Source organism: Neovison vison, chromosome 13 (assembly GCF_020171115.1).
Source record: "Neovison vison isolate M4711 chromosome 13, ASM_NN_V1, whole genome shotgun sequence".
NCBI lineage: Eukaryota > Metazoa > Chordata > Mammalia > Carnivora > Mustelidae > Neogale > Neogale vison.
The window spans coordinates 84504811-84518244 of NC_058103.1; the positions used below are offsets into that span (position 1 = coordinate 84504811).

The 13434-nt window shown below is 35.4% G+C and overlaps 1 protein-coding gene across 1 annotated transcript in view; it reads left to right on the forward strand.

The window, feature by feature from the left end:
• Window positions 1-13434, forward strand: part of UBR1 (ubiquitin protein ligase E3 component n-recognin 1) — a 147227-nt gene that overhangs the window by 98968 nt on the left and 34825 nt on the right. The window contains exons 30-35 of the mRNA XM_044231333.1: window positions 648-853; window positions 2262-2355; window positions 3115-3264; window positions 7072-7169; window positions 10016-10109; window positions 11405-11553. Coding sequence (XP_044087268.1) covers window positions 648-853; window positions 2262-2355; window positions 3115-3264; window positions 7072-7169; window positions 10016-10109; window positions 11405-11553 — 791 coding nt within the window. The remainder of the gene's footprint in view (window positions 1-647; window positions 854-2261; window positions 2356-3114; window positions 3265-7071; window positions 7170-10015; window positions 10110-11404; window positions 11554-13434) is intronic.

A 13434-nucleotide genomic window follows, 5' to 3' on the forward strand; every position in this document is an offset into this window, starting at 1 on the left:
ATGCCTACCAAAATAGAATAGAAACTTAAATGCCTAGTAAGAGGGAATGGATAAAACTATTACCGGCCCATATAGTAAGAGTACTGTGCAGCCATTAAAAACAATGTTTCTGAAGAAATTTTAATGACATGAGAAAACAACTAAGATATAAGTGAGTATAAGATGAAAATCTATATATGTAATATGATCTTAATTATGTATAAAGAATGTTATAAATAGAAAGTGAACTGGACGGGAATATAGATATGGTTATCTCTAGGTTGTGAGTATATCATGCTTTTTGTTTTCTTTTTTATACTTTGTAGATTTTCCAAAATTTCTTAATAAGCATGCATTACTTTTATAATCAGAAAAAAACAATAACCCAGCTTCTTGGTACAATAAATTAAGTATAATTATATAGTCTACTTTGTGGTCTGCTTTCTTTGCACTTAGCAGCACAAAGTGTGTTTTCTAATAAGCAAATTAATTGATAAGAGTCAGAAAAATCAAGGGGAAAGATTTTAAGCTAATATTGCTAAGTTATCATTTTTATTTTACTGTTTTTGTTCTTAAAGTTCTTACCCTATGGTTACTTAAAATCTACCAAAATATAAAGACAAGTGACCAAAACATGTGTCCTCACTTCTGGTCGTTTCTCTTGGTAGCACCCCAGCAGTCAGTGACTACTCTAGAATTGCTTTGGGTCCTAAACGGGGTCCGACTGTTACTGAAAAGGAGGTGCTGACATGCATCCTCTGCCAAGAAGAACAAGAGGTGAAAATAGAAAATAATGCCATGGTATTATCGGCCTGTGTCCAGAAATCTACCGCCTTAACCCAGAACAGGGGAAAACCTATAGAACTCTCAGGGGGTATGTATTATTTAATAAATATCCTTTTGAGCATTTCTTTTCGTATTTATGTGATTAGAAAAAATATTGAAGGAAGTTTGGGAAATGAGACTGTATTTAGCTTTAAGTAAATCACATTTTATCCATGTGTAAGATGTACTCTAGGTCCATGTTGGCTCCTCAGTTTTATTTTTTAATTTTAATTTTTGTTATACTTGGCCACACTGCTCAGTCTGTCTCTACCTGCCTATCTCCATTTCTCTTTGCTGAACCTTTTAAAGGTAGGATGCAGGCATATGACTTTCATCCCTGAATATTCCCACATGCATTTTCTAAAATTAAGAATAATCTATTATATAGCTATCATACCATTATAACATTTAAAAAGATGAATAATAATTCAGGACTGTCACTTAATGTCAAATCCATATTTGGATTTTCCCAGTTACCCTCAAAATATCTTTTTTTTTTAACTAGACTTTTCTCTTTTTTAGGATCCAGATGTTTGATGCATCACCTTTATTATGTCAATTTTAGTCTAATTTAATCTAAAATAGTCACTTAGCCTTTTTTTATGATAATTTGTTTGAAAGAATACAGACCTGTTATTTTGTACAGTGTCTTACATTGTGGATTTGTCTGATTGTTGTCTCAAGATTAGGTTCATTTTAAAGATTTTCTTGGCAGGAACACTAGGTAATTTTTTTTTTACATTGTATCAGAGTTAGCTGCTTTATAATATATCTTGCAATAATAAAAATAATAATGATGATTTAAAAAAAAAGACTAACATTTATTGACTACTTACTGTATGCCAGGCACTGGTGAAGTGCTTTTTTGTGTATTTACTCACTTAATCCTCACAACAACTCTTTGAGTTCGGTACCAATACTGGCTCCATTTACGGATGAAGGAACTGAGGCACGGAGAAGTTAAATAGTTTGCCCAAGGCTATGAGTTTATATGTAATGAAACCAGATTTTGAACCACTTTTCGTCTTTGCTTTTACCCAGTAGATTATAATGCCTTAAAGATCCCTTAAAAAGTAATAGAAATTACTGTTAAAATTACAAAAGCAAATTGTGTTTGAATCATAGAAAATCACTTCAATAAATGAGACAAAGCAACTTAAACCCAAAGGTCAGGTTAAAAATGCAAATCAAAAATACAAGTTGTCATTAATTTATTTTAATTTTGAATCCTACCTAGAAGTCCAGGTTTTACTTTTCTCTAAAATTTTTTTTACTCTTAAGAATATATCTACTGCTGTCATGATACTGTGACAGTTTAGTTGGGTATTCCTAAGAAAGTTTATGGTTAAAAATTTAGACCTGATAATCTCTCTCTCTCTCTCTCTCTTTTTTTTTTCTCATTTTATGACCATGGGGGAGATGAATACATACCTCACATTTTTGTCTTCCTGTACCAGAAATTGTGGACCCACTTTTCATGGATCCAGACCTGGCATATGGAACTTACACAGGAAGCTGTGGCCATGTAATGCATGCAGTGTGCTGGCAGAAGTAAGTTATCCTTCTGACATGTTCTTGAAAGAAACTAGGAATAATTAAAGTTCACTAAAGGCCACAAAAAGGCATGTTTTCTCATGTCTTTTCTTCCTTTTTTCCTTTTTATGTGAATAATTGAGCAGTTTTAATTACCAATTTTGTTCGCATGATACTCATTATCACCTTTAGAAATGGGTGTAAAAATTTACCAGCTTTAAATTTTCACTACCCATTGTACTTCCTCTCCATAAGCTAGTTACTCTTGATCAGTATTTGTATAAAAGAAGCTGTAATCTTTCTTCCTAAAAAATCTCATTTCCTTGAAAAAATGCCTTTGAGATAAAATAGGACAAATTCTAGTTCTACCTCTAAAAGAGAAAAATTCTGAACTATAATTCCTAGGAAATCTTCATATAGGTTTCACCCTTTTGACATTATTAAAATACACGATTTTCCTGTAACAGCCTTTACTACTATAGTTGGCTGTTAGAAAAGAGGGAACTAGTGTCTACATTGTATTTCCATGCTGTTGAGTTAGGAGCCACGGTATGATTCAGTAGAATTGTTTTAAATTTGTTTCTTCCCTGATACCTCTTCCAGTTTGCCCCCAAAAGAATGGGTATTCTGTTTCTTCTGTAATCGTAACTTGGGTTTTGTGGCATCTAGATGCTAAAGATGTTTATTGAGGCAAAAACTCCAGATTTTTGTCACTTGGATTAAAGATTAAAGATAAATGCATTGTTCTAAATGGACACATGCCTTGGAATTTTGCAGATATTTTGAAGCTGTACAACTGAGCTCTCAGCAGCGCATTCACGTTGACCTTTTCGACTTAGAGAGTGGAGAATATCTTTGCCCTCTTTGCAAGTCTCTGTGTAATACTGTGATCCCCATTATTCCTTTGCAACCTCAAAGGATAAGCAGGTATATTTTAATTCATGTTTTGGTTGATTTTTTTTAAAAGCTATCTTTAATCCTTTCATTTGTGTCTGTTTTGATTGCTAGGGGGGTTTTTTTGCTATTTAATGTAAAACTTTTTCTTTTCGTAACTTGCATTCTACTTTAAAAATATGACGAAAAGCCCCAGTGTTTGGTCTCTAAAATAACTAATGTTCATTAATTCAAATCTGTATGTTGTGTGTGTATCTCTAATAGCCATGAAAGTAATAGAACTTGGATCTCTACCTTAGCATTCACATAAGGAGACAAGATGCCAAGAAGATTCATTTCTTTCATCTAGTCCTTTGATACGATCACAGTTACTTTTTAGAATTTGGTTTCTTTAAAGGTCTTTGTATTATTATTTTAATTCTGTTTTTTTAGAAGATCCAGTTTTCTGCTTGTGGAGATGTGGACAAAATGTTAACTGTAAAAGTAAAAAAACCACTAGATTCATTGTGTATCTTGGGATAGATTTTGAGTTTTTAGACTAAGTTTTTAAACTTTTTTGTTCTAACCATCTATATATGGAACTTGACGGTGAATTTATGCACTTGTTATGATAACTGTAACAATTATATATTTTCTATGTTGTCACTGTTACACATGATGATAACAGTATTATTGTTATTTTATTTTTTTAAAATGCAGTACATTTTTAGTAATTGACCTAAGTTTTGCTGTAGAAAATGATTTTGTTGATAAAAACACTTTTAACATGTTTCCACAACAAAAGTGCTCAAGAGTGATAGGCTTGGCAATTAGGGTCAATAAGGAGTTGTTCTACCTCTACTATTACATGTCATTAGAAAACCTGATTTTAAAATTGTCTTCTACTCAGCATTTTGGGACATAAAATGTCATATTTTAGGAAGAAGATGGCACTGGAAGCATTTATCTTTTATTTTTTGAATAATTGATTTGTTCTAGGCACTCTACCAAGCACTTGCTATATTATTTTTTTAATACTCAAATAGCCTAACAAAGGCAGGTATGTTATTGCCATTTAAAAGATAAGGAATTGGAGGGGCACCTGGGTGGCTCAGTGGGTTAAAGCCTCTGCCTTCAGCTCAGGTCATGATCCGAGGGTCCTGGGATCGAGCCCAACATCGGGCTCTCTGCTCAGTGGGGAGCCTGCTTCCTCCGCTCTCTCTCTGCCTGCCTCTCTGCCTACTTGTGGTCTGTCAAATAAATAAATAAAAATCTTTAAAAAAAAAAAAAATAAAGGATAAGGAATTGGAGACAATGAGTAGTTTTTACTTGCCCCAAGACAGACCTAGGATTTGAACCCAGATCTGACTCCACCAAAGCCTTACCTAACTATATATATGAAGACAAAGATAAAACAAATCATAATAAAATCAAGTGACCTTTCCAACTTCTTGTTAGCCTGTATAAGCCTTTTTTACACAGTGGCTTCCCAAATAAGGATTACTAAACATGTAAATTATTCTCTAAAGGAATATTCAGTACCTACTCCCCTTGATGTCTTTAAGAGTAGGATGCTACAGGGGCACCTGGGTGGCTCAGTTTGAGCCTCTGCCTGTGGCTCAGGTCCTGATCTCATAGTTCTGGGATCAAACCCTTGGTTGGGCTCTCTGCTCAGTGGGGAGTCTGCTTCTCCCTCTCCCTCTGCCCCTCTCCATTCATGCTCTGTCATGTTTGTGTACTCTCTTTTTCTCTCTCTCTCTCTCTCTCTTAAATAAATAAAATATCTTAAAGTAAAAAGGAAGAATAGGATGCCTCAGGCCAGTCCTTTCTGAAGTTAGAACTGGGTCTCTTTGAACACTGTGACACTTTTAATTTGTAATAACACCTTTGTTACTTAGGATCTGAAATACGTAATTATACATAACATTTTTATTCGGCACTTGAACCTTCCTACGTAGTTGGATGTATTTGCCTCTTTTGTTTTTAGAAAATCAGTATGAGTATAATCTAAGATATGAAAGTTAAGTGAATAAAAAAACTTAAAACTAGTAATAAACTGATATTTTTAAAGAAAATTGGTCATAACCAATCATAGTAAACTTTCTGAGAACTGAAAAGTTCTTAGGTCAAGTATATGCCCAGATATGTGAATTTTGGCACAGTTCATTATATAATTTCACTTCACTCAAGACTGTCCTTTCAACAGTCCCTTTTAATAACATTGTTTCTAGTCTCATTGTTTGTAAATAAAAGTTTGGATCAGTTCCCTGCCCTTATGGAATTTGTATTACAGAAAGGAGAGATGAACAATAAACATACGAATACAAAGTGAGAAATACTGTGGGAAAGCTAAAGCAGCAAGGTAAAAGGCTAGAAACAGATCAGGTGCATAAGACTATAGACACAGTCATCAGGGAGCTCCGAGGGTCCGAGGTCATTATCCTCTTTGGGATAATGAAATTTGAATAGGGACCCAAATGAAGTAAAAGACAAGTACTGTTAATCTCTGGGAGAAGAGAATTCTGAGCACAGGCAATAGAAAGAGCAAATGCTCCAAAGTAGGAATACATCAGCATGTTTGAGGCACAGCAGACAGGTAGTATGTTGGAATGGAACAAGCAAAGAACCAGATCATAAAAGGGTTTATAAGGTAAGAAATTTGAATTTTATTTTTAGTATTAAAAACACAAAATATTTTATGTGTGATGGGAAACCATTGGAGTATTTTGAACAGAGGGGTGAGACCAGATTTACATTAAAAGGTCCTTTTGGCTGTTATACAATGAATACATAGATAATAATGAAGCACTGTTGTGGAAACAGGAAAAACAATGTATCGAAATAGTTCAGGTGAGGGATAATGTAACTTGGATTAGGGTAGTAACAGTGGAGGTAGAAAGAAGTGATCAACTTGGCATATGTTTTAGAAGGTAAAACCAGGAAGAATAGCTGCTGGGTTTGAAGGTGGGCTGTGAGAGAATCTGAGAAATCAGTGATGACACCTGGTTTTTTATTTGAGTGACTAGAATGGTGATTCCCTTTGTTGACATGTTTTAATTCTAGGTGTTGGGCCTATGAGTGGTATCTTATTCCTTTTAAAGTTCTCCTCCCTCCCCAAACAACATTTTTTACTTTTATTTATTTATTTTATTGAAATATAGTTGATACACAATGTTACTATGTTTTCGGGGGTACAGCACAGTGATTTGACAGGTCTGTGTGTTATGCTGTGCTCACCACAAGTGTAGCTGCCATCTGTCACCACACAACACTATTACAGTACCATTGGCTATATTCCCTATGATGTGCCTTCGTCCCCATGACTTATTCTTTCAATAACTAAAAGCCTGTGTTTCTCATTCCCCTACACCCCTTTTGGCCCATTCTCTACCTCCTCCAGCAGCCATCAGTTTGTCTTTGTATTTATGGGTCTCTTTCTGCTTTGTTGGTTCATTTGTTCTGTTTCTTAGATTTCACATATAAGTGAAATCATATGGTATTTGTCTTTATCTGCCTGACGTACTTCACTTAGCATAATACCCTCTAAATCTGTCCATGTTGTCACAAATGGCAAGGTGTTACCCTTTTTTATGGCTCAGTAATATCCTGTTGTGTATTTACTACATCTTCTTTATCCATTCATCTGTCACTGGACACTTAGGTTCCTTCCACATTGTGGCTATTATAAATGATGCTAAAACTGTATTTATAGACATAAGTGTTTCTATGACCTAGGAAGTTATTCTGAAGGAGTTTGACTTTTTTTATACAGCCATTTATCTATAGAAAGACTCTACAAGTGCAGCTTTTCAGTCTGACTTTGTGCCAAAGATTTAATAATTTTTAAATGTCATTTTTCAGTGAGAATACAGAAGCTGTTGGTCAACTTTTGACCCTGGAACAATGGATACAGACTGTTCTGGCCAGAATATCAGGTTATAATATGAAACATGCCAGAGGTTTGCTTAAATTTACTTTATATTTAGCTGTGTAAGATTTAAGTGTTAGAGTCTTTAATTTTTTTCTCAAGTATTTACTGCTCTAAATTATGGTTTGCCAGTACAGATTTGTTGATTATCAGGAAGTAAAGGTTTTCAAAGCCAAGACTAAGTTTGGCTTAAATCACTTTATTAGATTAAATAATTTTCATATTGGCTAGCAATACAAACAGTGGTTAATCTGGAGTCACACTGCTTTTACACTGCTTGGAGCTAAATCTTAGATCCATTGCTTACTATCTCTGTGATCTCAAACAAGTTATTTAAGCTCTCTGTGCCTCAATTTTCTTATTTGCAAGGTTGAAATAATAATAGTACCTATCTCACTGATTGAAGGATTGAGTTATCCTTTGTAAAGTGAAACAGTGCATGATATATAATATAGGCATTAGCCATTACTGTTAAAATTTTGTCAATATGTTTTTATTAATAATAAAAATAACATTTTAAAACTGTTACCTCATTTATATATTCCTTACAGTTGAGAGATAAGACTATCTAAAGACTCTGAGAAGTAAACAACAGCAGGCAGATTGAGGAGGGAAGTCAAAATTTGAAGAATGCTTGGCAATGAGTTTCCTGGTTTTTTTCCCTCCTTTATTCCCAGCTTTGACCCCAGGGTAGCCTGAGTCACAGAGCTTTGCATGGATATGAACAGCAAAAAAAATCTCGAGAGATTCCCTCTTTTTGGCCAAAGGATCAGGAAAAGAAGCCCCTCAGAACTGGAAACTGTAAAGGGAATTCCTGTTGTGGTTTTTTTTCATCTTCTGACCCCTCTCCTGAGGTCAGCCCCAGTCATGGAGCTACAGTGCCATGGTGGTCATATAGACACATAAAATCCCAAGAGAAAACCAGTATCTCTGGCCAGAGGAAGTGGGGAAAAAAAAGACCTCTGTGTTCCAAAGAAGGCAGGGCGAATCCTTATTATTTTTTCTGTCTTTGCCTCACAGCTTCACCCCACAGGTAAACCCAGTCACCTGAATCTACTTGACAACAGAGGATACTAAAACTGAGAGAAACATGTCATTTTGGCCAGAGGAACTGGGGGAAAGGGCCCCTTGGAGCTAGAGAATATGGGGGAAATCGCAGAGAGGAGAGAGCCTATAGAAGAGGAATGTCCTGTTTTTGAGACCAGCACAAATCTTGGGCTTCCATCCAAGATGCACATGTGTAGAACAGGCCCAGAGAAATGGCAATAGGGCTGAGAGTGAAGGAGCATTAAACCACCACTGAGGGATATTCAAAATAACCAATATAAGATCCAAAATTATTCAGCATAAGAATCTGACCATCTCTAAAGGAAAAAAAAATTAAATGCCAATCCTGAGATGTTTTAACATTGAACTTTTTTGACAAAAAATTTAAAACAGCTATATAATTATTAAGCATAAGTTAAAGGTGAACACTTTAGAAAAAATATGAGTTCTCAGCAGAAAAAAATCAAAACTATTAAAAAAAAAAAAAGAACCAAATAGAGATAATAGAATTGAAAAAGTACTGTATGAAATAAAAATTAACTGGATGGGCTCAATAGTAGAATGGAGATGGGAAGGGTAAGAGTTAGTGAACTTGAAATTAGATCAGTGGAAATTCTCCAGTCTGAAGAATAGACAGAAAAGTGATGGGAAAAAAAAACAAAAACAAAAAAAAGAGCATAGCTTTAGAGACCTATGGATCCAATTTTTAAAAATCCAATATTTATGTCCTCCAAGTCTCAAAAAGAAAAAGTATGGTAGAGAAAAAAAAGTTTTTTTGAAGAACTAATGACTGAAGACTTCCCAAATTTGGTGAAAAACATAAATTTACATATTTAAGTTCAGGAAACCTCAAAAATAAACTGAAAAAAAAAAACTACACCTATATAGATCATACCCAAGCTGTTGAAAACCAAAGATGAGGGGAAAAAAATCTCAAAAGCAATCAGAAAAAGATAACTTGTTTCATATAAGAAACAATTCCAATTTGATGAGATATTGGAACCAAAATGAGGTTAATGTTCACCCAAGGTCTTAGTCATAGTGGCAGAGCTAGGATGCAAACCTATGCAGCTTGGCTCCAGATGCTCTGCTCTTATTCATTAATTTATGCTGCCTTACTAATAGAATACTATGCATCCATTAAAAATGAAACTATAAGGGCGCCTGGGTGGCTCCGTGGGTTAAGCCTCTACCTTCAGCTCAGGTCATGATCCCGGGGTCCTGGAATTGAACCCTGCATCGGGCTCTCTGCTCAGCGGGGAGCCTGCTTCCTCCTCTCTCTCTGCCTTCTTTTCTGTGATCTCTGTCTGTCAAATAAATAAATAAAATCTTTAAAAAAGGGGCGCCCGGGTGGCTCAGTTGGTTAAGCGGCTGCCTTCGGCTCGGGTCATGATTCCAGGGTCCTGGGATCGAGCCCCGCATCGGGCTCTCAGCAGAGAGCCTGCTTCTCTCCCTGCCACTCTGCTTACTTGTGCTCTCTCTAGCTGTCAAATACACAAATAAAATATTAAAAAAAAATCTTAAAAAAAAAATGAAACTATAGAGGGGGAGTTACTGATGTGGAAAGACATTTATGATCCATTGGTGAAAAAACAAGATACAGAACAGTACTATGGATTTTGTCTTTATTAAAAAATCTGTATGTGTAATGTTCATATGGAGAACAGAAGAGTATCACCCAAATGTTATTAGAGAAATTTTGAATGATTACTTATTGTTTATTAGCATTTTCTAAGTTTCCTAAAATTGTCATATATAATTTTCAAAAGCTAGAAAGATGTCTCACTAAACCCTCATGATTTTTCTTTCTTTTTCTTTTTCATTTATAAGGAGAAAACCCAACAATTCCAGTCTTATTTGATCAAGGAATGGGCGATTCCACTTTTGAGTTCCATTCTATCCTCAATTTTGGAGTTCAGTCTTCGTAAGTATCTAAGTAGTTAAGAGAAGTCTGTAAATGGCTGTGAAAGTAAGAATGAAGAATAATCCTTCCTCCCATCCTCCCATCTTTCCTTCCTGCTTTATTTGTAAAATTATTTCTTTACCCCATTTTTATCTTGTTTCTTTCTCCCTGAAGTTTTATTTGTACAATAAAATAAAGTGGTTTGAGGTATTAGAGTATTAGGGTGTATTAGGGTGTATGTATTAGGGTGAACTATGTATTAGGGTGAACTATGTCTATAATTAACCATTTTTTTTAAAAGATTTTATTTATTTATTTGAGAGAGAGAATGGGAAAGAGCATGAGAGAGGGGAGAGTCAGAGGGAGAAGCAGACTCCCCACTCAGTGGGAAGCCCAATGAGGGACTCGATTCTAGGTCTCCAGGATCATGACCTGAGCTGAAGGCAGCCGCTTAACCAGCTGAGCCACCTAGGCACCCTGTAATTAACCATTTTTGACCAACAAAAATGCCATTTCTCTATAGTCCTGCATACAATAAGAACAGCATTTAAGAGACTTTAATTAAAGTCATATATGACCTGCCCTCTGACTTTTAAAAAGTCTCTAGTCATTCACCTCCCCGATTCATTTTTCTTGTTGGTAAAATTCAGTACCCTCGTATCTTACATTATAAGGTTATTAGAAAAATACTTATGTGAAGACACTCTGAAAAATATAATGTATCCAAATCAGGTGTTACTATTTAATAGATATTATCTTATGTACATTTTTTAGTTGTGATCCTTATTTATATTACATTATCTCATTGTTATTGAAAATACTTAGGAAAGGAAGTTCAGAAAACCAGAAATTATCACTCCAAGTACATGACATGTTCTCTTTCTCTCTGTCTCTCTATTTCTCACACACATACACATACACATACACACACACACACTGTTAACACTGAAGTCCTTCTTAGTCCCTTTTACAGACACTAAAACTTTTTTGGTTGCATCTGTTTCCTCTGAATTTTATTCCTTCTCTGAGTCTGCCCTTAATTTGGATCTAGATCCTTTCTGCTGTGATCATTTACTGTATCTTTTACAGGAAGTAAAGTTATATGGGCCATTATAATTTTATAAAAGATATTTTTCTACCTATAAGATACAGAATTCAGCTTTTCCCTTTTTCAGAGGCTCTAATCTCTAATTTGACAAAGAGCAGTTTACTTTGTCAAAAGGAGTTAAATTACTACTTCAGTATCTAGATGGACTTCTCAGTAGGTAACCCCGTTTACTAAATTACTATACAAATTTTTCTTGTTTTATTTTTAGGATAAAATATTCTAATAGCATCAAGGAAATGGTCATTCTATTTGCTACAACAATTTATAGAATTGGACTGAAAGTACCTCCTGATGAAACGGATCCTCGAATCCCCATGATGACCTGGAGCACATGTGCTTTCACTATCCAGGCAATTGGTAAAGCCTGTGAGAGACTGCTTTGGAAGGTTCATAGAAACAGGATTAAAATTGACCACAATTTTTCCATTTTTCCCCTAATGGCTTAAAATAGTTTGAATGGTTGGAGGAGTATTAATATCTCAGTATATTAGTGTGGCTTGATGCCATTAGTCCAAGAATTTTTTTTTAAGATTTTATTTATTCATTTGACAGATATCGTGAGTAGGCAGAGAGGCAAGCAGACAGCAAGCGGACTGAGCAGAGAGCCAATGTGGGGCTCAGTCCCAGGACCCTGATACCATGACCTGAGCTGAAGGCAGAGGCTTAACCCACTGAGCCACCCAGGTGCCCCTAGTCTGAGAATTTTTTTATCAATCCCTTTTTAACTACAGTGTTGGCTATATGCAAAATAAGCTCAAAGTATTTGAAAGGTAAAGCACAAAGCAAGCTATGTTTGAAAGCTGGCAGATTTACAACACTGGAAAATCAAGAAAAAAAGGCAAAGGAAGAAGAATCAAGCCAGAACTGTTCAGTAGTTTTTGTTTTTTTACACTTTGAGAGAAAAAGAACAAAAAACCAAAGTCATCTAAAACATTATCAGGATAGGGAAAGGAAGATTGAGGTAGTTAGGAGAGACAGATTAGCAGGAAGAACTAAGAGGTCAGAGGGGAAGCCCACTGACAAAATCCCTGCCATACTGCAAGTTTCTTACAGAAAAGTGTAGCACTCAAATCAACATGTTGTACACCTTAAATGTACATAGTGTTATGTGTCAGCTATATCTCAGGAAAGCTGTTGGGGGAGAGAAGAGTGTAGTAGTGAAGAATTGCTTAAATTTTAAAATTAGCATACTTGCTTATTACAGTCACAAGATATAATACTATCTTAAAAACAGTAAGAACTGTAATTCTTTTATGTCCTCTTTATCCAAGACAGTTCCAATTTCCCTTTCCAATATAGATTTTTGGCAGTTGTTTTTAATGGAGTTTACCACCTTTTCTTTTTCTTTTTTTTTTTTAATATTTTATTTATTTATTTGTCAAAGTGCAAAAGCAGGGGGAATAGCAGGCAGAGGGAGAAGTAGGCTCCCCGCCAGGCAAGGAGCCCAATGTGGGACTTGATCCCAGGATCAAGTGCCTGAGCTGAAGGCAGGCACTTAACCGACTGAACCACCCAGGCGTCCCAGTCTACCACTTTTTCTTCATTTACATATATTTTTGTAGCAAGGTGTTATTTTACGATTCAAATTAAGTAGCGCGAAGCCATTTCTTTCACAAAACCATCCTGCGTATCAGCTTCAGCTTCCTAAACAGTTACATCCAAACCTGTCAGACTTAGATCATGGATAAAAGATAATACACAGATTTATATTTACTATGATTAAATAAAATGAGAAATAGGAAGAATAAGATTTTTTTAAAAGATTATTTGTTTATTTATTTGAGAGAGAGAAAAAGAGCATGAGCAGGGAGGAGGAGCAGAGGGAGAAGCTATTTGTTTATTTATTTGAGAGAGAGAAAAAGAGCATGAGCAGGGAGGAGGAGCAGAGGGAGAAGCTGACCCCACTAAGCAGAGAGCCCAACCTGGGGCCCTATCCCAGGATACTGGGATCATGACCTGAGCCAAAGGCAGAGGCTTAACTGAGCCACCCAGGCACCCTGGAAGAATGAGATTTTAATAGAATAGAATCTGAACAAATTGATAAATACAAAGCATTCTTTTAGAGTCATGATCTACTACTGAGTATCTTGAGACTTCCAGTGAAGGCATTTTACACTTTACTGTCTTTGGCAAGACAAACATTAGGAATCAGGAGTTTATATTGAGACAGTTAACATTTCAAAAAATGCACAGTTTTTGTCATAAAAGTGATGAGAAGTTCACTGGAGAATAGGACTA